The sequence below is a fragment of the Convolutriloba macropyga genome, chromosome 5 (genome assembly GCF_964194025.1).
Source record: "Convolutriloba macropyga chromosome 5, txConMacr16.3, whole genome shotgun sequence".
In the NCBI taxonomy this organism is placed as follows: Eukaryota; Metazoa; Xenacoelomorpha; order Acoela; family Convolutidae; genus Convolutriloba; species Convolutriloba macropyga.
In genome coordinates, this window is record NC_134472.1 from 34,879,523 (window position 1) to 34,907,222 (window position 27,700).

At 36.1% G+C, this 27,700-nt stretch overlaps 1 protein-coding gene across 2 annotated transcripts; it reads right to left on the reverse strand.

Annotated features, from left to right (window-relative positions):
• Positions 1-52: 52 nt before the first annotated feature.
• On the reverse strand, positions 53-19,725 carry LOC142339349 (uncharacterized). 2 transcript variants are annotated; one of them, XM_075389340.1, is made up of 5 exons: positions 19,004-19,725; positions 18,092-18,290; positions 16,796-17,141; positions 15,894-16,019; positions 53-743 (listed from the first exon to the last, which is right to left on the reverse strand). In XM_075389340.1, exons 3-5 carry the CDS (start codon positions 17,054-17,056, stop codon positions 570-572), a joined length of 561 nt encoding a protein of 186 aa, XP_075245455.1. In that variant the 5' UTR covers positions 17,057-17,141; positions 18,092-18,290; positions 19,004-19,725; the 3' UTR covers positions 53-569. The 2 variants fall into 2 exon arrangements, with proteins under 2 accessions (XP_075245455.1, XP_075245454.1); XM_075389339.1 differs by having other exon boundaries at positions 18,948-19,725.
• Between the last annotated feature and the right edge of the window lie 7,975 nt (positions 19,726-27,700).

Genomic DNA, 27,700 nt, shown 5'->3' on the forward strand with positions numbered 1-27,700 from the left:
TCTTAATTTCTCAAAAGAATAATAGATATGTACAGATGCAACAAAAGAGGTGTTTATGCAAAACAATTCAACTACAATAAAAAGACCAAGTCTCAAGTCCCAAGCTGAAATATTACAAATTTATAAATGATCAATTCTCTATTAATAAATATAGCATCAATTATTTTTTGAAGGTTCACAATTTGAATCTTTTCAGAATCGATATTTATAATGGAGAAGCAGTAAGACCTATTGCTTTTTTGTGGTCGGGCTCTTACAGATTTTAAATTTTCAAATTTTAGCTTCTTTTCTAGAAATTAGAGGCCAAAGCCCTAATTAATGTTCCGAACTCCCCATGTACTGAGGAAAGGAACTCTATGCCTATCTGGCTCACTGAATTACGAAGTTCAGTTATTGTTTTAATTTCACGGCAACAAAATAAGCTTAGAACACGCCCCACAATGTAACTAAAGCCCAATTTTTTAAACAGAAAAGATGCAATGAGAACTTTTGATACATGAAGTAACTTAATGAAGTCGTCGTCATCTAATTGAACTCAGATGAAAAGGTGGCCGAACTTCAAGTCAGGACTACAACACCATGTCAGTTGTTGTTGTTCTGGGGCTGCCCGAAGGGTTGTTCACACTGTTCAGGTAGGAGTGTGAATGGGAGAGGGGGTGTGGGTGGGCGGATGAGGAGGAGGGGTGATGATGATGAGGGGCAGGAAGGGCGACCGGGTGTTTACTCAGTACCAGCTCCAGTTCCTGCAAACATGATTTTTTTTTATCTTCACGTCTCCCCAATGAACAAAATCTATAACACTTGGTAGTTTTACACTCTTTTAGTGATATATGAAAATAAAATCCAAAATTGGATCTTCTCCATTTGCGCCTCAAATGGAACCCTAAGAACACGAGCTATTTTGGCACAACCTAGCTCTGTAATAACATATTTTTATAATTGTTGACGGTAAAAAGTAGGGAGGATATTAGCCAAAACGATCCTCCTACTATTACCTGGATATACAGGCCATTTTCAATGAAAATAAATAGTTTTCCAGACATACAATTATAATAATTTAACTTAGAAAAGAACACGCAATTTCATTTGAACTATGGTCATAGTAGCAGATAAAATAGGAAAAAAAATCTGAAAATGATGTCATCTTTTCAATTGTTTCTTTCAAACACCCCAAAAAACCAATTAATTTAAGTCAGAGAAAATATCGATTAGAACTAAAAGCAACTGAATGAAACCAGAACGGGCGGCAGAAGAGGGAGTAAAAACAAAGTAAGCCTAAAAACATTTTAACCTTAAAAAACTCTAGAAATCAAATAATTGAACTGACGTGATAATTGCTAAGCTGAGAGCGTCTCTTGCACCCAATAGAGGGAACGTGAAATCTTTTCATTACAAATATCAAAAGTTGTTTTTGCTATTTTTAGCCTTGAATCGGTGAGAGACAATTGAATCTAATAATATCCGCAGTTAGGTAGACAGAATGAGACAAATGCTGGTTGTACAAAATAACAGAAAATCTGAAACACTTTACTTTTTGCGTTTTTAATTTCCGAGACAGTAAACATAAACCGACTATTGTCGGATGAGTTGCTCTCGAACGACAGACCAGGGCAATTTATTTTGGAGGTGGCGTAGCTTAGAAAAGTTTTATGGGTGCAAAAAAAACCATATAAAGGTCCGAACTACTGACCTCCAGGTTGGCAGCCTGACAAATTAAGCACTCAACTACAATGGGATTGATTTCCATTCGCTCAAAATCGGTTTTAACAACGAACTTTATTTCCTAATGACAGCAACTTAATCGCTCAAAAATGAAGAGCTGAAGTGGGAAAAAGTCATGGCGAGGGAACATAGAAAAGCATTGAATAAATTTTCGACAATTTTTAGTTTTTTGCTGAGGCCTTCACTCCCAAAACGGCGACCTACCATTTTTTTGGCTCTTGAAGACAATTTTTAGAACACCTTTTTTGATGAAAAGATGTCCAACAAAGAGTTAAGATGCGAAATTGCAAAAATTCGGGAAAAATCAGGACATTTTAATTTCCTTTACTTTGCCTCTGCTGCACAAGGCAACGTCTCGATCAAAACAAATTCATCATCATAGCTCTCGGAATGTAACTTTTGCAAAAATTTCAAACGATACTATCTAATTTTTGGGGATTAAGTTGTTGAGATTCTCAGTATTAGGTGTTTACCTCATAGACGAGTAATGTTACTACCCTACCCCCATATTTTTTCCACAAAAAAGCGTTCTCAAAATATCATTCCATTGAGAAAAAAGGTCCTCAATCATTGGCTTTGTTGAGATTTTTATACAAGACAGTCTTGTAAAGTACTTTACCGGAAATTTCAAAAAAACGCCGTGGCTTCCACAGCTGTTACTTTGTGACTGATCTATTGCCCAATGATATGATCAGAAGAAAGAGGCTCTCTTAGCTTCAACAATGAATTAAATTGAACGACCTCATTTTGAAAAAATGTCAATGTCGCCACTACATGCTTCAGTCCACTTCGTTTCCCAGCCCCGGAAAATATTGATTACCATAATTGCGGTACAACTAAAATAAAAACCAAAACGAAAACGGCACAATTCAGGGAAAATCGTTGACCCCTATTACCCAGTGTTGTAATTGAAATTGCTTTTGTAATATATTGAAAAAATTATAACTAGCAGCCTACTCTTTCTTAGATTAGATAAAAATGCTGAACTCAACCTCTATACCTGCTAGAGAAAAAGCTTAATATTAATACCAATTCAGAACTGTTCTAATACTTTTGATACCTTAAAACGCAAGATCTTCATGGTCAGGATTCATCGGTTCATCTTGTTTAATTTAATTGTCATCTTTTGACCATGACCGTATTCAAAATATTGCGTATATTTGTTGAAAAAAACTCTAAACAACATTAACTAAAACCACGAGCGAGTTAAGTTAGGAATCAATAGTGAAAAACAATAGTGATCAATTGGAAAAGAAGGTCAAGCTAAAAAAAAGGACTCAGCCGGCAGACATCGGGAAACGAACAGGACAGTTGAGACAACAAACGATACTGCAAAAATTGCCAACAACATCCTCCAAACGGTTTAACACAAAAATCAAACTCAAGACACAAAAAGATTAAAACAAAAACATATTAACAGAACTGTTAAAAAAACATTCGAAATCGTTCAAAACCTTTTTTTAAACAATATTGTAGGATATCAACAAAAAATGCTCTACAAGAGCACACAATGAACTCCCAACGGTTAAAAATTGCCCAAAAGTGCTAATACAGTTTATGAGTATGTAAAATTACTTAGTTAAATTAGTAAGTCTACGCACTTTTAAAGTTTACGGCAATAAATGGTAGATAAAAAATTCAAAAAACTGCGGACGACGAATGATTGAATAATTTATTCGCCTACAGTACACAAAATTAATCAAATTTAGCTTAAACTGATTTCACTGTTGAAAGTACGGCGAAAATTAGCTTGGACAAGAACAACTAGCATGGTCAAAGTTCGATGAAAATTAAAAAAACAATCTGCACAAATAAACAAAGACTGGCTGACCATGATTAGGCTAAAACCATTCGCTGAAAACACTGCTACCACCTGGCCTCCGTCAACAATGTTAGTGCAAAGCCTGGAGCAAGAATATGGTACCAGTTGAAAAGTAGCGATAGAGGGCTAAAAATGAAATAAAAACAAAAACATACCCGGCAGATTGCCGGAAAATAGCCGCCGTTGATTCCAATAAGCATGATTGGGATTGAACGAATAGAATATATTGAAAAAAAAAGATTTTTGTACAAAAATATTTTTTAAGTCCGATTTATTTTGATGGCATTTCGTAGCTGAACATACTTCTGTTTCTTAGAGAGAGGCTACAGGGGCTACTATCAACACCAATAAGCATTAGAGGTGGTAACTAAGACTTATAGGAACGACGTTCAAATAGCGGGCATCTAAAATTGGGCTTTATGGGTTTATCCCGTTTCTATTTCTGACTTCAATTTTTTATACCGACTCTTTTCATTTTGAATTGCTTTGCTTAGCAACTGATGTTCAAATTCACTTTTAGCAGAATGAGAGAAGAGAGAAACTAGCCTAGAGAAGTCAAAAAGATTTCACGCAAAATGTCGAAAAAGCGGCAAAATGGTAAAGCGAAAAAAAGTTTGACGAAGTAAAAAAAAAAATACGAGCGCAATAATAGCCGGCTGAGAAGATGAGGGCGGCTATTAAAAATACAAAGCAGGCCAACTTTCGAATGCTCCAAAAGTTTGCAAATGAAGCAGATTATCCTCACCTGTACTTGTTTTGCAAGACCGTAAAATTGGCAAATTACGATTTTAGCTCCCGTAGACAAGTAATTCAGAAACAATACTTCAATTGACTGAAACCTTACAAACATCAGCAAAAAATTTAACAAAGTTTATCAGTAAGGATATTCTTATCTTGAATCCGTACAAGTTAAAGTCCTTCATACGACCGAGCGACTATTACTTTCGACAACATTTCAGTCAACTAGAATAAGATGAAGAACCAGAACGGCGAACCTTTGACAAACAGGCTGGGAAAATCGGGTTCCGCAGAGATTCTTGAGCAGCCGCAACTGCATCAACCCAGAAAAAAAACATGGAGAGATTTAAAAATTAAATTTTAGTCCACAGAGAAAAGTAAATCCGATTAAAACTCCAAATATAAAAATGCAAAACATTTTTTGAAAACACCAAAATTTTAGCAAAACTTTAATCCGATCATCCCGCTGGGGTAAAAGAAACATCTTCAAAAAGTAAACCTACTCTCGCCAAACACTTCTCTTCAAAACAAAAACAATTAAAAACTCATTAGAACATTAAAACATATAAATTAAAGCATTGAACACCAACCTGAATACCCTCGAAATAAATCACAGCCTCCACAGTGTCTACTCAACAAGGTCAATCCATAAAAACCGAAAATTCTACAGGTCTGAAAACAGTAAATTGCATACAGATGGAAAATATAAGGACCATAAGAAATCAATCGGATTACAGTGTTTCAGTTATAATTGGTTAAAAACTACTACTCAAAAACATAACCGACTAAACGTCGGAAGAATTGCTCTCGAACGACTAGTGGGAGCTCTAATCAATTGCCGCCTGTTTCAGTCGGGGGAGGGGGGAGAGGGAGGGCGAGCCTAAATGGGACTAAGAAGTTCAATAGAGGGCTTCAAATAACCACATTAGAGGTTAACATATACCACTATTAAGCTTTAAAGCAAAAAATGGCTCCAGTGTCGGCACTTTTTTCATTTGACCTTTAGTATTAAATTGCCGCCAATTGAATTCAGCTGCTTGAAATTGTGATTGAGACAGAATTTTAGATCACGCGGAACGCAAAAAGTCAAGGGCGTAAAGTCATTAGAAAAGTCAAAATTGTCAAGCGAAAATTTTGCCTAAAAAAGACACACATATTTACAATAATTGCTATGAACTTCGTTCAAGAGCAATTAAAAATCGCCATGATCATGAGATCGTGCCTTTTTCAAGTCATCAGTGTAAAATCTGGCTAATAAAAATAGAAAATATGAAAAACAAAATAACAAAACGCACGAAGAGGAAGAAACATAGCCGGCAGATTGCCGGTAAATAGCCGCGATAGACGCTTCAGGCCTTTCATGAATTTGAAGCAACTAAAAAAGATACAGATTGACCACCAGTCCTTTAATAGACCATTAGACCTTTAGGGTTAGGTCTGTCATTTTTATGAGACACCTACGCTCTATAAAGGAAAAGCCCTAAGGGAGCCTTTTCAAAAATAATATTATAAACCATAAACTCAAGATTCTAATACTCAAAAATAAGGGAAAATACGCTTAACAATACTTAGATGCACACAATTGATCTTTAACTAGTAAATTATCACAAAATTTAAAGTTCATTAAGTGATTTCACAAGTCATTTTTTATAAGTGAGATAAGTTCCCAGTAACTTCACCACTCTAAGCAGTTGCAGGAATACTAAATACGGCTAAGGGCCTCTAATGGAATTTGATGCCCGCTGAGCTTTACCTGTTTATCCCGTTTTGAAAGCTCAAAGTCATGAAAAGTCATAAAAGTCAGGGTAAGACGAAACACAAATCTGTTAGACGATTAAAGAAAATTAAGAGCGCAAATTTGATTTTGAAAAGACAATTACACTCGACAACAAAAACCACTAATAATAGTCCCAAGAAACTTAAAATTAGAAACAATCGACTAAAGTCGGGCAAATGCTCTCAAGTAACTGGCGAGCGGTTGACTTTGTTAATATGTAGCTGCGGCTTAGGGAAGTTAGCTTGAGCTTAGTTGAGGGGGGCGTCAGCATTGGGTGTGGTGAGCGCGGGGGGGGCAAGCATGCGAGGTTATAGAAGCAATGAGGTGGGGTGAGTGAATTGGTGGTGGTAGTGCTGGGGGTTAAGTTGGTTGTGGGGGGTTAAATAGGGGTGTCGAACTCAAAAAACCGCTCATCAAACCAAGAAATTACGTCTCTTGAAGGGTTCTGCTGAATTAGAGACTAGTGAACGGCAAGGCTCTAAAACTTCATTCCCTCTGGTCTTTACCTTTTCCCCGTTTTTTAATACAAGAAGTTGAATCGTCAGACGAAAAAAACGTTCAGATGATAAACTGGTAGTACAATAAATCGCTTAAAAAGACTACCAGTATAAGTTCAACTGCTACAAACGTCTTATCCCTAATTACTCTCTAAACTCTTTATCTTCTTTCCACAATCCCTATTGGTATTGAAGAAAAAATGAAAAATTGATTTCTGTACAAAAGGAGTTTTAAAAATCGAACTATTTTGATGCAAAATGTTGCGAAGGCTGCGAAATAAGGTAGGGAGAAACAATTTTTTTGTTCGACCAAGTAAACAAAAATGGACAAGACAAGTCCCAAATTACAATCCAAAGAATTGAAATAACTGAAGACCGGGGCAATAAGATTTTCAAAGCAACATCAAGTTCTGAGAGTTGAAAAAGCAAACCTAAATGCGCAAAAAAAAATATTTCAAAACAATTAAAAAATATTTTCTTACAACTAGTGTTGTAAAAATCATCAATAATACTAGCACTTGATACAATATGGATCTTCCAGATGCGTGCACCACAGAGCAAACTTGCCGAAATGAAAGAGATAAAGCAAAACATAACCCATTAACGTCGGGCGAATCGCTCTCAAACGACCGGCGAGCAGTTGACTTCGTTAGTATCTAGCTACGGTTTAATGAGGCTAGTTTTAGCTTAATTGAAGGGGCGTCAGGTGAGTGAAGCGGGGGGGGGGGTGACCCGGGGCAACTTTGAGGGGATCGGGTGTGTGTGGGGGGTCAACCTCTAAGAACCGTCTAAAACAGTTTCTCTGTGAAGCGCATAGTTGCAGACTAGTGAGCTGAAAGGCGCTAAGATAACCTCTCGGCTCTACCTGTTCATCCCATTCTTGACGACGAAAAGTCAGACGGGTCAGACAAAAAATAGGTCAGGCAAAAAATCGCATAAAAAACGACCAGCAGGCTAATTAATTCTTACATACTTCGTTTGAGAGTAAATAAAAGGAGCAAAAAACATAAATTTGACAAAAATCAGAATCTCGATGAAAAATAATGGCCTGATTAGCAAACAAATTCAAAATTATATACTAAAGTCTTCAAAAACAGCATGCCAAACAATTGTACGCAATTTTTCAAAAACGAGCGTTTAAAACTTGAGTAGGTTTAAAAAAGACAAAGAGAACACCAATTAATTTCAACATTTAAAAAATCACTAAAAAATCTTAAGAACAAATGCTATGTAAGTCATCAGAAAATAGCTAAAAACTCAGACCTGTAATTTGACCAAAATCATGCCGCATTAAAGGTACAGTAAGAACTGTATTGATGAGATTAAGCGAAAAACGGGTAGATCTAAAATCCACCAGAACGTTATTGAAAACAAGTGGCGTCAAAGTCATCAAAACCATCGCTATGAACTTCAGCTATAATTAGATTCCTTACTGCCTCCTTAGCAGCCGATGAGACGTATTATTAGTGCAATAAATTGATCCGACAGAAAATTTAACAGCAAACAGTCAAAACAATTTTAAAAAATTGACGTAAATTTTATAACAACAAACAGTGTCACAGACTTAAATCCACTAGCTGTGAACTTGAACTGTTAATTGGGATCAGTTAATGTTGCGCCTACCCCTAATAAAACTAATTGATAGAAAAAAAACCTAAACTGACAAACGTCGGATGAATAGCTCACGTACCAAAGGCGGGGAGCAATTTATCTAGGGGGTAGGCTAAAAAATCGTTAAACCTCCATGATAGCAGTCAGACACCTTACCCACTAAACTTCAACAGCTTTGATAGTTAACCACTAACAGTCCCTTTCTATTAGCAGTAAAACTTATTTCGGAATGAGAGCAATTGTAATCACTCAAAACTGAAGGAGTGAAGCGCAAAATATGCACTTGAGAAGTCCAAAAATGTTGTAGAGGAAACGCGTTAAACTCTCAAGCAAAAACTTACTATAAAAAGATCAACACGTGTACTATCAACACTAATTTTTTACGGGTGAAAAATTTCGAAATTCTTAGGGGTTCGCGCCTGAGACCACCAGGATAATATCTGACATGTCAACCAACCACTACGCAACAACGGCTTTGCAATTCAACCGCTAGCAGCAATAGCTTCTATATTAGCTTCTATAATATTAGCTTCTATTCGCTTCTATAACTTCATTTCGGAATGAGAGCAATTGAAATCACTCAAAATGAAAAAAGCGTGAAAAAGTCACACAAAGTCACAGAATGTCCTATAAAAAAGACTAAAACGGTCAAGCAAAAATTTTTTGCTTAAAAAGACCGGCAAGTTTACAATAACTGATTTAAATTTCGTTCGAGAGCTATTATGAAAATCTTATAATTTGTATATCAAGCTAACTTTCTAGGCCTATTTGAAGTTTCTGACTTCCAGCTTTCGAGGCTTTATTTTCAGATTCGAAAGCGTCCTTTACTCCACTAAGAGGAAAAAACTTCACCAGTTCAATTTCCAAACTACACAGGCCAAACTTGACACCAATTCTCCAAAATAAAGTTTGTTGTTTAGATTTTTCTACTAATTCCACCTTACTTTTAGAGAATCGCCCCATTCTCATTTATGCTCAGTATAAAGTTTTCAGATTAGCCTACAGCTTAGAAATGCTAAATTCACTTTGATCTCTGCAGTAGACCGCAACTCACTAACATAACCGACTAACGTCGGGCGAATTGCTCTCAAAAGACCGGCGAACGGTTGGCTTCGTTAGTAGCCAGCTGGGGCTTAGGAATGCTAGCATTAGGGGATATTGGGAGTAATGAGGGTCTGATGATGGGTTGACTGAGGGGGTCAAACTATTTAGATTAAGAATCGCCCTTCACACCATGAAATTGTATCCTCAAAATAGTTTCTCTGAATCGCATTCTTAGAGTATACTAAGGCTTAGAGCTGTAAGAGAACTTAATTCCCTCGGAGCGCTACCTGTTTATCCCCTTTCTGAGGATCAAATGTCAGATTGGTCAGACGAAAGATCGGTCAAGCGAAAAACGCTTTAAAATAGACCACAGAGCTAATATAATCGCTACAAATTTTGTTGGAGATCAATTAAAAAAAACAAAAAATATGGGCAAAAATTAAAAAGTCACCAACATTTAATGACGACAAATAGCGGCAGCCATAAAAACATTAACCAAACATTGAGTGATTCAAGCAATAAATTGCAAATAGGTGCAATAAGAACACATATGTACCATTTTAATAGTACTCGTGATAAAAAACACTAAAAATAAAAGTCTAATTGCCGCACGTGAAAAAATATCCACTCTCAAAAACATTTTTCAAACACTTTTCAACCACTTTTCAAATTCTGACTCCACTTAAAAAATAGTTTGAAAATCGCGATTGCAACATACTCGCTTTTTCGCTCCCGTTACTGCACTGATGACTAAATTAAGACTCTAATTTAACTTTTCATTATCAAAAAGTCGAATGAAGTGAGAAGAGATCTTCACACAGATCAAAAAAGATAGCGCGCCAATACAAACTAAATCTTTTGGATTTTAAATTAGGTGCGCTTTAATGCCCAGCTAAGATGATGGCGGCTATTGATGTTTACTGTTTCCGGTAGTCAAGCTCATTCCTGCCTCTTAATGAGAGAGGAGAGGGAGTAGTATCATTGTTAAACATAAACCTACTAACGACAGACAAATTGCTCTCAAACGACGAGCAGGCCATGAGGGCCTGTACCAAAGCAACACTTTTCCCCGTGGTTGCAAAAGAATCCTCCCAGGAAGCAATTCGCACCTGCGACGTCCTTCGTCCTATACTGAAGCACTTACCACTTATTTTTTTTTAAATCTCAAACATGTAAATTCGAATAACCCCAAGGTTAAAGTTACATGTTGTAATATTATAAATCAAACATACTACATCTTTCCCTTGAATAACTAAACATGATAATAATAATAAAAAACTAAGGTTCAGTTTCTAGTTCTCGTGAATTATTTTATAAAAATAAACTTTTAAAGCCTTCAATTTTTTTGTACATTGGAACTCGTTTGTGTCTTTTTTGCATCTCTTCCTTTAATTCTTTTTTAAATTTTTTCTTTGATTTTTCCTTTCTTAGAGCTCTTGCAAGTTTATTCCATTTCCGAACAAAGTTTCTTATAATTGAATTTTGACTCCATTTTGATTTACATTTTGTTGTGATAGAAAAATCATATGTACGATTATTAAATTTAATTTCAACGTCTCCGATTACTCTGAATTCTTTTTGGTCTTGTATGTTTGTTTGTTGGACAATATCGAAAAGTCTATTTAATGAAGTTTTTGCTATTTGAAGTTCTGCGGGAAGTATTTTATTTTCAAGAAGTAGTTTATGAGCACTGTCATATTTTGTTCGAAAAAAGCAAACTTTTATGCCCCATCTAATTTGTTTGTTTATTCTGTCAATTGAGTAGGACGGCAAACTTTGAAAAAATATTGCACTAAATTCTAAATGCGATAAAACAAGTGATCTAAAGAGATTTATTCGAGCCTTTAAAGGTATTTGATTGCGTACCAAATAAATTGACCTGATAGCTAAAGCCATTTTACTGATCACATTATTAAGTTGTTTTTGGTATGTCAACTCTTTGTCAAGAATAACACCTAAGTATCTGACTTCATCTGTTGGTTTCAATGAATGACTATTAAATTCAACGCAATTGACAGTTGGTAACTTCTCATTTTTGAAAACCATTATTTCTGTTTTCCCTTCATTTAGAGTTAACTTGTTTTATTTCATATATTGTTCAGTTTCCATCAATATTCTTTTAGCCTTTGCTTCTAAACACTGTTCATTTTTTTCATGACATAAACTTGCTGTGTCATCTGCAAATTGTAAAACATTCGAACTTTTCCCTATTTCCTCACCGAAGTCATTTACATAAAGTATGAATACTAGTGGTCCTAGTACAGTACCTTGTGGAACACCATGATTTATAATTGTCCAGCCGGATTCAACTAATTCGTTTCTAACACACTGTTTCCTGTTAATTAGAAACGAATTCAATAAGACTCTTGCGTTTTCTCCAAAACCATATTTTTCAATTTTTTGAATAAAAATGTCCAAGGATATTGAGTTAAAAGCTTTCGCTAAATCCAAAAAGATTGTTAAGACTATATCTTTTTCTTCAACATAATGATTTATTTTCTCTGTCAGTGCAATTATTGTATTAAGACACGACTTTTGTTTTTGGAAACCAAATTGATTTTTGTTAATTAATTTATTCATATCTAAATGTTCTGACATTTGCTCCAAGAGAAGTCATTCAAAAATTTTTTCTAACGTTGGAGTGACCGATATTGGTCGATAGTTTTCAGGGTTATGCCTGTCTCCTTTTTTATAGATGGAAGTGACATATGCTTCTTTTAAAATTTCAGGGAATGTGTTTGCGTTTATACACTCATTAATAGCAAACTGTAAATGGGTTCCAATGGACAACTTACAATCTTTCAATGCCCAAGATGGTATATACCCTGGTCCATCTGATTTTTTAGTTGGTAGTTTGTCAATAACTTTGTACAGTTCTCTTCTGGTTACCGGCCTGAAATTGAATTCATTTCCCTTAAAAATAAAAGAAGGCAACTTAGGAGCAATTATTTCTCCCTTGTAAAGTCCAAGACGGGCAAAGCAATTATTCAACAGTTAGCAATGCTTTTTTCATCTGATATTACGTTATGGCCCTCTTTCAGCTTTGCAATTTTTTCTGTCTGTTTGTTTGAGTTAATTTTGTTCTTGATAAATTTCCATTGTTCTTTTGAAGTTGGGAGATTCTCGAAAAATTGTTTGGTATAATCGTCAGATGCTTTACGCAATTTTCTATTAACATTGTTTCTAAGTACTTTGTAACTGTTAAAGAGCTCTTGATTAGGATCTTTTTTCCATTCATTGAATACACGATGCTTTTCATTAATGAGACTACGCCGTTCTTTTGATAGCCATTTTTTGTTCTCCTTTTTTGTTTTCACTTCTATATTCTTCAAAGGTGCGTGACTATTTAATACATTTTGGAAAATTTCAATAAATTTATGAAAAATGTCATTTGCTCCAATGATTTTGTACATTAGTGACCAGTCTTGCAAAGCGATATCACGGTTAAACTTAATTCTTATGTATCTCCTTTTTTCTCGCATTAAATATTCTGTATTTTGCTGCTTCCATTCTAATTTCAATGATGATTGATATACAATAGTGAAATGATCATTTTCAAGTATTGACTATCTGTTTCAAAGATTTGATTTTTAGAAATAAAGCAGTGGTCGATTAAAGAAAATTTTTCTCCATTTGTCCATGTTGCTTTTTTGTGTTTACATACTGAAGCCCATTATCTGCAATGAAGTTGTTCAGTAATTGTTTCCCAGTTTCTTTAAGTATATTTATGTTGTAATCTCCAAACAGAATTAGATTGTCAGTGCTAGAGTAAACAATTGAAATTTCTGATGTCATTTGATCAAGGAAGAATTTTAAAAGGTTTACGTTTGAACAATACACCACATTTATGAGCAGTTTTTCTTTTAGAGCCTCAGTTACTTCTATCCATAGTGATTCAAAAAAACTCCGGTTGATGGTGTTCAAATCATTTCTTATTTTGATTGAAAACTTCTTGGGTATCCATATGCCTACACCTCCCCCTCTTTCCAGTTCAGTCGATGATGATCTCGGCTGGTGAGTATTGTTCTCTTTAATCCATGTTTCGGTAACAGCTAGGAAAGACAACTGATCGAGAGTTGTCAAAAAATTTGATAACTTTTCGTATTTATTATTTAGGCTTCTACAATTCATGTACCAGAACTTGAGATTATTGTCTGTTCTGATCTTTTCTTTGTAGTACTGGTCTAATGTTTTCAATTTTTCTATTTGAGCTGTGCCAGGGTTTGTTTCAATATCACCACTTTTTTGCAGAATAATTGATATGACGGATAATAAATACGTAATATTGATGAAACCGAACCCTAGTGAAAACAAATTATTATAATAAATCTGACAAAAATTAAATTTTGGTTTTTTAGTATGATCTGAGTGACTTTTGAAAAAGGCTACTTCCCCCTTTACAAACAAAGCCTATTATTAAAATCACAAACAAAACAGAATTTTTCTTCAAAAGAAACATTCAACGTTTCTATTAAAGAACTAAGAATTAAGTCACCCAAATGTATCAGAACTCATTTGGACTATTGAAGTTATTCCATCCCCTTTTGAATGCCAAAAAATTTCTATTTTGCTGTTTAGGACGCATTTGTCTCAATGATATATCGTTTGATAAACAGTTGTAGCCAATGTTTTTCAAATGTTTCCGCAAAGTTGTAACTAATTTTTGAATTCCATATATGTTTGGGTGTACATTCTCTTGTCTGGTATCGTTTGCCTCAAGACCATAATTGAGGATGTATACATTTGGCCACTGGAATTCGCCTCTAATTTGGTCAGCAATGCTGTTGATTTCTTGGTTATAAGCATCAATTTCTTTGTTGTTCGAGTCCCGTCCGTATAGTCCATTTTTAACTTGTGGAATTTGGCATATAGCAACCTTATGGGGCTTGAATTTAGTTAAACACTTACTGACTAAGTCACCCATTTGCTCATCTGCCCTTTTTCCATCAGTACCTTGGTCAATTGCATTGTGTCCCAAATGAAAAACAAGGCTTTCAGGTTTTGTTCCAGCCGAAAAAGAATCAATAATGTTATTAACATCACTTATTGTTGCCGAAGTGTATGAGTGTATTGCAGTTTCATTACTTATATCACCCTGTTTAACAAATTTATACGTGCTGTCTGATTTGTAAATCGTGGTACAAACTTCGGAAAAAACTGTCTGTTGTTGGCATAAAAGTGTTTAGTTTCTTTGTCTTTGTTGCCATCAATTTTTTGTCAACATTTTCTCATTTTGTCCTCTCAAAAAAACAATTTCTGACATTAATTGGTCATATAGGGATTTGCTGTTGTCTAGAGCTGTTTGGAGTTCTCTATTTGCTTGCTTGATTTTTTCTAAGTCTTTTTTTAGTTCTGTTATTTCATCCTGTTGAAAGTTACTAGTATCGAGTGATGATCTTTTGTTCTCTCTTAGTTTTAGAATTTCTTGAATGAGTTTATCTTTGTTCCATTTCGTTAGAACAGCCGCTTCCATTTTGTCGCTGGATACACTGGGCTTGGTTATAATACACTAGTGACTCATACTGGAAAAAAAACGGTGAGAAAAAAACAACTCAAAACTTTGACCTAAAAAAGACCTGAAAGTGAAACAATTGTTAATTTGGAAAATATTGGATTGGTCTCACCAGATGAAGAATACTAAAAGAAGTCCCAGATAAGAGTGTCGAATAGTCGATTCCAATTAAGATAATGAATGTCTTCTGATTAGTGCAAAAAACTAATAAGTTGTCTTCAGGAAGAAAAAACTCAAAGGCGTATGTAAACTTCCACGGAGCTGACAGCCGACCTCTGACTTCGCCCCTATTTACAATTGGTTTACTTACAATTGGTTTACTTTTGCAAAGCATACTTAATTTCTCACAAGCATTTAGATCAAGCAAAAAATCAAGAAGCAGAGCGTGAAAAAGTCACTCAAGAAGTGAAATCGAAAGAACGTTCTATCAGAAAACGGTCCAGCAAAAATTTGCATAAAAAGACACACAAGAGGTCAAGCAAAACAAATGTTCTTAAAGCAGTAAAAACTAAATCGGAGTGCAATTATAACCGACTGAGAATATTTGAAGATTAATAATTTATTGAAAACTTTAACCCCTCTTTTTCCACTCTTTAACATTGTTTATCTTTTTTATCAAACGTTCTTCGTGTCTCGAACTTGAGTCTTCACCTTTCACTTTCCTTCACCTATCAAAGAAAGCATAGACAGAAGAATTCAGTAAACGAAATGACAATTCGCGCAAAAAATAGCTCAGACAAATAAGTCTTCCCAATGAGCACCCCAATGCAGATCTAGAATATTAACTTAAGGGAATTCAACTGACTTAAGAAACTACTCCAGAAACTTGACTTAATCGGTCATGCAGAACTTGACTTCAAATTTATGAAGAGCTCGCCATTGCGTGGCATGGCCGCGGTGAGTTGTAAAAAATCTACCAACAAACCAAAAAATGTCAGCGGAAAAAAATCGTATGAACTTGCAAAAATTTCATAAAAATTTCAATTTTTAGGTCCATTAAAGTCCAAAAGATTACTCCCAAGCTCATTTTAGAGCAATAAAACTGGCAAATAATGTCAGGAGAAATCAAAATATGAAACAGGGCCTAAAACAGGGCTCGATGTAGCAGCTATTAAACAACTGTCCCATTGCACTAAACTGCGTTTACGCAGAACCCGACCATAACCATACCTGATAGTTGTGAAGCCGCTGCACCTCAATGTCTCGTCTCAGCCGAGTGTTGGGCATCTTGCGAATGCGCTCAATATGCACAGGGTACTCCAATCCCAACTCCTGACACGAAACCTCCAGGAAACCCTGAAAGACTAGTTTGCTAAAAACTGCTTGTAGCATCTTCTATTGCTCATATGCTACTGTTAGCTTTTGCTATTTTACTGTAGTCTAGCTAACGATTTTTTATTGCTCTTTTATTCAAAAAGAGCTGTTCCAAGTACGGTGTTTGAAACAAAAAAATTGATTTCCGTAAGTTAAATTCTAAAATTCTAAGTTATTTCACAGTGCTATATAAAACCAACCAAACAGTAGAGCGGTAGTATAGCAACAACTGAAATCATGTAATTTTACTGCATGTAATATTTTTTTTCCTTTTTCTCTATTTATCAACCAATCAAGCGCTGGAAGCTTGATACTGCTCAGCATAAAAGGAGCTAACCCAAATCCTTACTTTTGAAACTCAAAGTCACATAAAATTTTCAATGGGACGGATAACCGGAAATGAGGATCTGGGATAGAAATTGACACCATTTCTTGGAAAGTTTCTACCAAATTTCGCTATGATGTAACCCATCTGACGAAAATTTTGGCTACCGTGAATCGATTTCATCAATTAATTTAGGAAAAACTAAGTAAACTATTTATCATACAACGCAAGAGTCGGATAGAATGACCTATATCAATATCATTTTTCACAATTGTCGTTCAGCATTAGCTCAGCTGCATTGATATCCGTTTAGTTCTTTTAAAATAATATCCTCTGAACAAACCAGTGCGATTGATTTACAATGCAATATTACCCTAGCAGTAATAAAATCGGTAAGACCCTTAGGCCAGAAGAATATGAGAAGAGAACACGCCTGTATGGACAACTTTTCCGTGGGCAGATCGATTTCGACGAAGTCCTTGTCACACTGGTCGCTCACCCTTACTTTGAGGATGCGATAGCCAGCCCCAGTTCCCCCTGCCGTCCCTCCCCCACTATGGTGACTAGAATGATTATGGTGCGACGTCATGGCTTTGCTTTCCTTGTTACTGCAGTCTCTCTCACCGCCTCCCCCTCCCCCTCCGGCTCTGTCCATGTAGAATTGCACTTCACTGGAGGCTGCCGCGATAGGCATGCTCTCATTACTGCTGAAGAGATTTGCAACTGAGGAATTGTTGTTGTTGTTGTTATTGTTGCTACCAACAACGCCTCCACTCGATCTAATATAATGATTACATTGTTAACGAATGGATTGCGCCAGTTCAGATACCATATACAACACTATATTAATAATGAAGCAAAAACACTGCTCTGTAACCGGATACTGATTTTTTTTGGATAAACCCCCCGTACATTCGTTAAATCGAATAAATTGAGAACCTGGATATAACGTTGCACTTACACTAGTCAAATTGTCGAAACACTTTATTAGAGAGCCGCTCTAAAATACGCCAACAGATTGTTAACAAGTCGGATCAGGTTTCACAGAGCAGCAAGTTAAATCACGCCGCAAGTTATTTGATTATCTATATCAATGTGGGAATATGCACCACCTTTGCAAATCACATTGAAAAATAGCCGCTCGTAAAACTATTTAGTTCAAAAAGCCTCGAAAATAAACATGTAGAAATGAAAAGTATCATTTAACCTGACATTATTTCCTCTTCATTCAGAAAATAAATGTAAAATTTTGGGATCCGTTTCCTTTTCCCGGGGGTAAAAATTTTTGTTTTCTTAGGCATGTGTGATCAAAATAAAGCGCATTTCTGCATTGATAATATTTGGTGAAGCCAATTAAGAGGTGGGCCTAAAGATAATAAACTTTTTTATAAGGATTTGAAATCATATCATTTATAGATGTTTATAATGCCATTCAATAATGCCTTGAGAGACAATTATATGTTTATTTCGCAGTCGCAGTTATGTTAATAAATGAGAGTAATATATATTATGAAAAGATAAAATTGAAATATTTGTAGGATGTTAACGTTTTACTAATTGAGTAAATCTTTCAATAAAAATCTTTCGTGGACTTTTGGAAAACTATAGAACTCGTAATATGTTACCGCTTTTGTACTTAGCCTCAGTGGCCAATTATTGAGTAAAGATAAGTCTTATTTCCCAGCTGTGAAAAACAGCTCAAATTTGAAGTCAATAAGGGGTTACTAACCGGGCAAAATTATCTGGCCCAACAGAGTTGATCTCGCCCAGACTTAAAAGAGGAGAGGGCTGATTAAGAATGTCTTCAGTTGTTCCAGAGTCAACTGAAATATCTGGATTGTTGTCGATGTTGTTTGGAGCGCTAGAAGCAACATGCGCCGCTAATAGACTCTGGGAGAGATGGCTTCGGTGATGGCTTATTCGGAGACCTGCAGTAATAACGGTCCAATTGAAAATATAACTCAATCATCTAAGTAAAAATTATCGATAAAAAATAAGCTAGGATTTTTGAAGACCTTTCAACACTAAGCACAGAATATAAACCGTACAAAAACGAATTAGACATCGGATGTTCGGGTAAGTCTTTATTATCAACTTTATAGCTTCAATGGAACTACCGCACTGTGGTCGAACCTGTGAAACTATTCCCCTTCTCTTACTATTGTTACCCAATTTTTATTTCAATACTTTTACATCAACGGCTTTATGTAACCTTTTTAGAGGTTAATAAAGAAAACCATTAAAATTTGAGGTGAAAAAAAGGAAACCAATTTTGCAGTACGTTCCATTTGACTTTAAAGAGCGAACTGTCGCTAAGTGCGCTGGGCTGATTAAAATTGTGAAACAGTCAAACTCAAACTCAAAATTTTGCAACACTCAGGGTCACGGGGAAAAGTTTTCACGCTTTTCGCTTTTCACTTGAAATAATACGAACGTAATTTCGTCGCTTCTGCTTGTACTTACTTTGACCAACTGCAAAAAACTTCAGTTAATAGGGGACAATTTTTTTAAAAAAATCGTCCAAAATTCTTTTCAAAGAAGTAGCAACAACAGAAAAGAAATTACAAGAGCGGTAATAGATTAACCAATGAAGTCTGAAGATTACAGCAAGTTGAACAGTAGTTTAAAAGTAAAATATTACAATGTCGCTGTAAAGATTTAATGCAAGCCAGGTGTTCGCTGCTTTGACAAAGATGGAGAGGGAAGCAGTATTTGGGGCGTCTTTTTGATTTTGACCCAGACAAAATGTCAATAATCCATTTCCTCTTCTTATCTTCTCAGCCAACACAGCCCACTTGTTCACCACTGCAGGCCACTTTTCTGGCTGAGAAGGGGACAAAAGAGACAAGGACAACCAAGTCTATTCCAACTTTTTTGTGGCATACTCAGGTCCTCCTCTTTTGCAACCAAAATTCTCACTGCACGCGCAATAGTTGGTAGCAAGTTGACATAGGCTACTGTATGAGGATATAAAGCTGGAGTTAGTCCCAAGTGTAAATTGTTTAAACAATGGTCTAGGCGATCTGCTTTAGGGAATCAATTTCGTCAACAATCCTGGACCCCCTAGTGTGAGTACAGCCCCGTCTACCAAATGACACCTCTGTTTTCTATCTTTTACATGTAAAATCTCCGAAAATGAAAAGTGACGCAAATGGTGCGAGTTTATAATATTAATTTCCAGCAAAGTTCCCACAACATTTACCTCATAACCAAAGAAGATAACTAAAATCAACAATAGGCAGACGCAAACTCAAAACACTAGGCCGTTGGATCGTAAACAAAACTAAGGTTACTACACAGATTTGGAGTAATCACGCATTACTTCTAACTTGTTTATTGCACCTTGGGATCAATGCAAACACCACCAAGGCCTTTCTGTTTGATCCAAATTTGATATTTTACGGGCAACTTGGAGATAAAAGCAGGCCCTTCGTATCTTTAAATCTTCGAATTTATTGGTTTTAGTTTACAATTTAACGAAGCCAATCTACACTTTTAGGGTATTATTAATGCTCTCTCCGATCAAAGCTGCCTACTTACAAAGTATGACTAAAATCACGGCAGCCGGATTGCCCGTGGATTAGGTACGATAGCTTTGTTGACCTGCAGTATCGAAATACCAGCGATTAAAATAAATTGAAGTACTGAAACCAATGCAACCAAAAGTTTGAACGAGTAAACAAAATTTATGCCTTCTGGCTTCCAGGATTCCGAACTACACCAATAAACACTGGCAGAAAAGAATGCTTGTAACGCAAAAACTGAAGCTCTCAGCACTAATGCAATTAAATTCAATCAATTAAATTGTTTATTTGAGCTTTGTCACACTTTAAGTCATGCATAATCAAAAACTAATCCCACAATGTAAAACACCATTCACCAGGCCATTGATTGAAACAAATGACGCGAAACATGCAAAACTCAATTAATGGGCAGTAAACTAAGTGTAAAACTGATCTTCCAGAATTTAACCTCGAAAAATGGCTGCATTGAAAAACAAAAACGAAGCATTCTGCTAACGAAAACGCATCTGGATGGATTTGAAATTTTCCGATAACGCAATTTTGGTCAAATATCAAAAACGAAAGGAACAAAAAAAAACAAACTTTTGTGGAAATCGAAGACCTAAAAGCGGCGTGATCAGTCAAGCCCAGTCTATCTGGTTCAGAGTATGCATTTGACATGGAAACACATATTTGCCCTGCTTCTTCTCTTCACAAAAAGGCCTGACATCAATGACTTACACAATGAGGGTGAAATGCATGAAGCTCACGCAGAAATGTTAGCAGAATAATTTCTAGCCGGCAGCTATCAGAGTCATCGTGCTGGTCATAAAACAAACTCTTCAACTAGTTTTCGTACCATGAGACGGGGATGATACTAAGGGGACGGCGTGAAACAACACACAACCAAAAAAAGCAATTAAATCGCAAAGAATACATAAATGCGCTCAGAAGTATCCACCGACAAACGCTCCATACTCAGTCGAACAAAGACCGCAAGCAACTAGGTACACCTCCACCAAAAATAGCAGAAAAAACGCTGCCACGAATTGCACGTATCCGATTAGCACAACAGAACTGGATGCCGCCCCTGCTAAACTCTTACTTGAGTCAGATCTGGGACTATATTGTTATGTTAGTCCCAAATGTGAAGTAGCACCACATGACGTAAACCACATTTTCAACTGCAGTAAGAACACCACGGAACTGAAAGTGATTGACCTATTGGAAAGGCTAGAAGAGGTCACTTGAGACCATCAGTCTACGACCACACTGCATAGAATAATCCGCCTTCCTTGCCCCTTTCCCCCGATGTTGATGATGACCCTCCTGGCCCCCCTAAACCGGGGAACGCATGCCACTCACCATGGCGTAGATGCATAAAAGTCGCCACACCAACGCTTCCTATCACTTGGATTTGACCACAAAGCCCAAGGCTTGATCACAACAACTTTGGTTATCCGAGGAAGGATTAAAATAACAGACAGAAACATGACGGCAAAAAAGTCTTTGACAATGAAATCCAGACGCACAAAAGGATATTTTTTCAGCTTTGAAAAGATTAACAACAATAGGCAGCAGTGTCCGGAACAACCAACGTATAAACTGACAATTAAATTCATTATTAACATATAAACGTATTAGTACACGTCTTAGAACTTGTTTTCCATTTTTAGTCAAGGTTTTCGAGAAGCTATAAAAAAAATCCCTACAACCATTTCGCCTGAACAAAAAACCCCTCCAGTTGAGCACATCTAATTCATTGGAGACATTTTTAAAAAATCTGAGCAAAAACAACTTCACGCTACAAAGTTGTCGCTTTTTGTTGCGTCCTGTTTTGACGTGATCAAAATAATCAATTAAAATTGAACTAAAAAGACAAAATGTGAACAAATCTTAAACATAAACGGACTAACGTCGGATGAATTGCTCTCAAACGACAGACTGGGAAATTAAATTTAGAGGGCTTGTAGCTTAAAAATTCTTCATGGGTGCAAAAGACCGACCCGAGAGAGGTTCCAACCCGCGATCTCGGATGCCAGTCCGCCACCAATCACCACTAAGCTATACCATCTTCGCTACTTACACGCTTGTAGTCGCCTTTAAGTTCGAAAGGGATTTAATTTTGGAATGAGCGCAAATTGGGTCAGGCAAAAAATGAGAAGTCAAGCGTGAAAAAGTCACCACCTGCAGACAACCGAAAATGGCCAATAAAAAATTGTGCATAAATTGACACAATAATTGCTTAAAAAGACCTTCAATTGATTGAAAAACAAGTTCTCTTCAATTCAAGTTCTCTTTATTGTAAGAAAACACGAGTACCCACAAAAGCTCAGATCAGCGCACAGCTTGGCAGTTATATACGTGCCAACTATGTTATAGAAATTAGCTCAAATCGACTACAATACTTTCAATTTAATCATTGAATTGCAATTTGCCCATTCGTTTATGGTTGAGTTGACTTCACGCAACAAAATCTGTAGCTTTTTTGCAGCACTTCCTGTTTTGACGTAATCAGAATTGACTTCAAAAATGATCAAAATGTGAACAAATCTTGAAGTAAAAGTACAATGAATCTTAATGTAAACAAGCAACGAGTACCGCACAATAGCTACACTCAGCGTACCGCTTGGTATTTATATATTTGCTCAGCATATTTGAAAAGATATCTGCAGTCGATTCTAATGCTTTCAGAAAACAATAAAGATGCAACTGAATGCATAAGAGACAAGGCGACTCGGTAATGTGCGATCGCACATAAGGTTCCGACCCCGCTTATCCACAATTTTGGCTTGATTGTCTACCAAATGAGGAACATAGAAAAACCCAAAAATTCAAGTATTTTAAAAAAAATATGATGTATGAACGAAAAGAAAGTCTCCAGAGCAAATAACTGTGGTGGAGTAAAAATGGCGCATTAGAGTGATGAGATGTGCAAATATTAAGAAAGCTAGTCAAGACGAACAGCAAAACAAAACAACAGCAACAACAAAAATTAATTACATCAAAAACTTCATGTCCGTTTTAAAAACAAAACTTAATAACAAAATCAAAATACCGTAAGATAAAACTGACATTAAACAAAATAACTTGCAATTCACCAGAAAACATAAGGGAGTAGCCAATAAAAAGGCTTGTAACAATTAGACGATGAAGAACAAAAACAGTAAAGTTGAAAAATTCGCTTATTTTTTTTAAACAATTAATTTTGAAATAATGAAAACCATTAGAAATCAAACAAAATATCCTATAGGTGTACGATTACCAATGCTTCCATAGAAGGAATTAAGAGCTGCCGATATTCAATTTTTTACGCAGTTACAAAAAGAACATATAGACAACAAACAAAAAATCAAATAAAACTTGGCAGAAAACGCTTTTGAAACCTTAAAGCCATTTTATGGCAATCAAAATGTGTTCAATTGCACTCTCTGCAACCACCGATAAAGTACTATGTGAACTCTCAATAATGAAGCAAGGTAACAAGTAGACAAAAAGGGAAAACAAAATGCAAAAGTAAGTAACACTTTATATTTTTTTCGAAAAAAATATTCCAGACATGAACGCCATTAATTACAGAATAAAAAAACTAATTCGATTCGTATATTCTTCCAAAAGAAGCCCATGAGAATTGCAATTGTCCAGAATATGTCTTATGTCTACAAAAAGAACGTCAAACATGACAAAAATCAAAAATTAATTTACTTTTTTTTCGTGTCGAAGCTAGTAAAGTAAATGAATTCTTCAAAAACGATTAGAAAGTCAAAATACCATCAGATAAAACAGATATAAAACAAAAAAACTTGTAATTCACCAGAAAAGATAAGGGAGTAGCCAATAAAAATGCTTGGTAACAATTAGACGATAAAGAACAAAAACGGTAAAGTTGAAAAATTCGCTTATTTTTTTTAAAACAATTAATTTTGAAATAATGAAAACCAATAGAAAACAAAATATCCTATAGGTGTACGATTACCAATGCTTCCAAAGAAGGAATTAAGAGCTGCCGATATTCAATTTTTTACGCGGTTACAAAAAGAACATATAGACAACAAACAATGAATCAAATAAAATTTGGCAGAAAAAGCTTTTGAAACCTTAAAGCCATACTATGGCCATCGAAATGTGTTCAATTGCACTCTCTGCAACCACCAATAAAATACTATGTGACCTCTCATTAATGAAGCAAGGTAACAATTAGACAAAAAGGGAAAACGAAATGCAAAAGTAAGTAACACGTTATATTTTTTTCGAAAAAAATATTCCAGACATGAACGCCATTAATTACAGAATAAAAAAACTAATTCGATTCGTAAATTCTTCCAAAAGAAGCCCATGAGAATTGCAATTGTCCAGAATATGTCTTAAGTCTACAAAAAGAACGTCAAACATGACAAATCAAAAATTAATTTTTCTTTTTTTTTTCGTGTCGAAGCTAGTAAAGTAAATGAATTCTTCACAAACATTAGATTGCATGACACTAATCCCCTTTTGAAACCTTCCTTTGACAACAATAATGTCATAATTGGCCTGTAATTAACGAGACTAGATAACAACCAGACAATAAAAAGAACAAAATTGCGAAGTTAAAAAATGTTTTTTTTTTAATTTGGAAAAAAATTGTTTTCAGAGTCAAGAAAGCTATCAGCTATCTATTAAAATCATAGTATCGTCTGATCTATTCTTCCATGAAAAGGCAATGAAACCGGGTTATTGCACAATAAAATTTCATGCGACTAAAAAGAGAAAGTAAAAACGGCAGTTGAAGACAATTTAAAAAAAATCAATTAAATTCTTCGAGAAAGTAGTCTCGAAGCCGTTAAAATCATAATCTAAGTCTTCAAGCATTTTAATAATATCAATTTTGCCTTATTTTGAAAGCCAATAATGTGATATATGAACTGTCAATAACGTGATAATGTGACAAAACTAGAAAACGTGAAAAATGGGCAAATACCTAAAAATTAAGAAAATTTGAAATCTAGTTGTATCACAGCCAGTAGCAATAACTTAAGGCGTAAAAACGCAATAAAGATTGAATTTGACTTCAATAGGAAGAAGAAGCATTCTTTCATTGCGGACAATAAGCTATAAGTTGACCAATGAAAGAGAAAAATAGATGCAAAAATTCAATAATTCATTATTTATTTGAAAATCAAATACTTTTAAAAGTCAAAACGACCTGTGGTACCCGTATCACACTCCACCATTTATCTGTGCAGTGAATTAATACTACTTACATCGCAGTACATATTTATTACCATTGTTATCTATACTCTCAATCGTCCGACGATTGACTCTTACTTTCAGTGACAGGTAGTTGTGACCTTGACCACAACTAATACACTAACTGCGAATTGGCTGAGCGCAGTTCTGCCTTAACGTTGAAATTGAATAGTTGTCACTGACTCTTTTTCTTTATCAATACATTAGACTATAGCAATAGGCTTCGTCAATACATCATCCATCATCATCATCGTACTAACGCTACGCCCAATACTAGAACGACATGGCGCAGTCAGATTCAAAAGGACGTACAGCACTCGGTCTCGAACCATTTTGGGATAAACCCAGCAGCAACCCGCCCATCCCATGGGAGAAGTGGAGAAGCCAATTGAAAATGGCCCTAGTCGCAAAGACAAATATTGAGCTGGACGAACTACTCCAAGAGCGACCAACAACAGTCACATACCCCCCGATCCGGTAGAAGAACAACCAGTCCACAACCCGACGCAAACAATGGAAAGAGAGAGAGAGACTAACACGATACAACCAGGCGGTAGCCAAATGGAAAAATGAGTAACCAAATAGACAGAATAGGCGTATTATGCGGCGATAAGCCATGGGACACGGCGGACAGGAAAGCCAAATCACTCATCTACCTAAGCCTGGGCATTGAAGGGCGAAAAATGCATGCCAGAAAGTTCGCTCACACAAATGCAGAAAACAAAACAACACAAGAAAAATGGGAGGAACTCGAAGTGACATTCATACGCCCGAGAAACGTAACATTCGACCGTTACCTACTATTAACCCGCAAACAACAACGTGGAGAGACAATGGAACAGTTCCATTCAGCCCCAAGAGCACTAGCAGAACATTGTCAGCTAGCCCACCTCGAGGACGAACTACTACGCGACATATTCACAGCGAATATGATCGATCATGAAATACAGAAAGAACTGTTAAAAACGACACTCACCCCAGAAAAGGCCCTCGAACTAGCAGTTAGCATAGAGCTAGGAATAAGAAGTCAACTAGCCATACATTCAAAACAGCTATCCGACCCTCAACAAAACGCTTTCGTCGGACGCTAGGAAATGATCTCAGAAATATCGAGCGCAAGATTCTGCGGTTCAAATAGAACAATAACACCCCGAGAACCATATAGAGGGAACAACAAGCCAACATTCAACAACAATAGAAATACACCTCACAACTGCAGAAACTGTGGACAAACATGGGACATCAATCACAAAACCAAATGCCAGGCAGCTGGACAAACGTGCCGCAGATGCAACAAACCCAACCACTTCGCAAAAGTATGCAGATCAAAACTGAACAGACCACAAACACAGCGGTCCGTAAACGAAGTCGACAATCAAAACATGGAACAATCGTCCGACGGAATCAACATGATATCCCTACAAGAACAAATCCACTCAACGTACGGAAACTCAGACGACGATTATTCCGTAAATATGATGGACACCACAGACGACCCAACTACTCCGTCAAAACTCCACGTACCATACGGCCACAGCAAGTTTTGGGTAATGGTAGATTCCGGAAGTTCAACCAGCATAGTTACAGAACAGACGGCGAAGGACATCGAAGCAAGGGATAGTAACACCTGGTGGAGCCGAACAACAAATCCAGTCCAATTGAAAAGCTACACCAACACCCCCATTAAAAACCTTGGTACACTCTACTGTGACATTGAATGCAATGGGTGGCGCGCAGAACGAGCAGACATCATAGTGGTCCCCAACAAACATAGAGCCATCGTGGGAAGAGACCTATTCCAACCCCTATGAATACACCTCAAACAAGAAGAATCCCCAAAAGCACAAGGTAAGAACATAGATTCAATAGAAATAATGTCAACATGCCCCATCAAACGAGAAGTAGCAACAAAATATAAAAATTTAACAACCAGATTGGAACGGTCAAAAAATCATAAGGTAAAATCCAAATTCAAAAGCAAATTCACCCCAGTCCATCAAAGGGGAAGACGTGTACCCCTACATCTAGAAAAACAAGTCGAAGAAGAACTCCAAAAATTGCAGAACAACGGACATATCACAAAATTAGAAAAATGCAGCGACGAATTCTACATATCACCAATAGTCATCACGGTCAAAAAAGACAAATCAATAAAACTAGCGATGGATTCAAAAACGATAAACAAGGCAATTCACAAAAACAAGTACCAAATGCACAATATCGAGTGCCTCATGGACATCGCACAATCAATAACACAATCGTCCAACGAAGCACAAATATTATTTTCAACAATAGACCTACGCTACGCATACAGCCAGTTACCACTAGATGAAGATACAGCTAAACAATGCAATTTCAAAATAATAGGCGGTCAAGCCACAGGAACATATAGATTCAATACTGGATTCTACGGACTCACAGATATGCCGGCAGAGTTTCAAAAGGCAATAGACAAAACATTATATAATCTGAAAAACACATTTAGCTTCCTAGACGACATCATCATTGTTACAGGCGGAGGTTTAGAAAACCACAAGAAACATCTATTTAACTGCCTCAACAGATTGAACAACGAAAACTTAGCAGTAAACTTAGACAAATGTCACTTT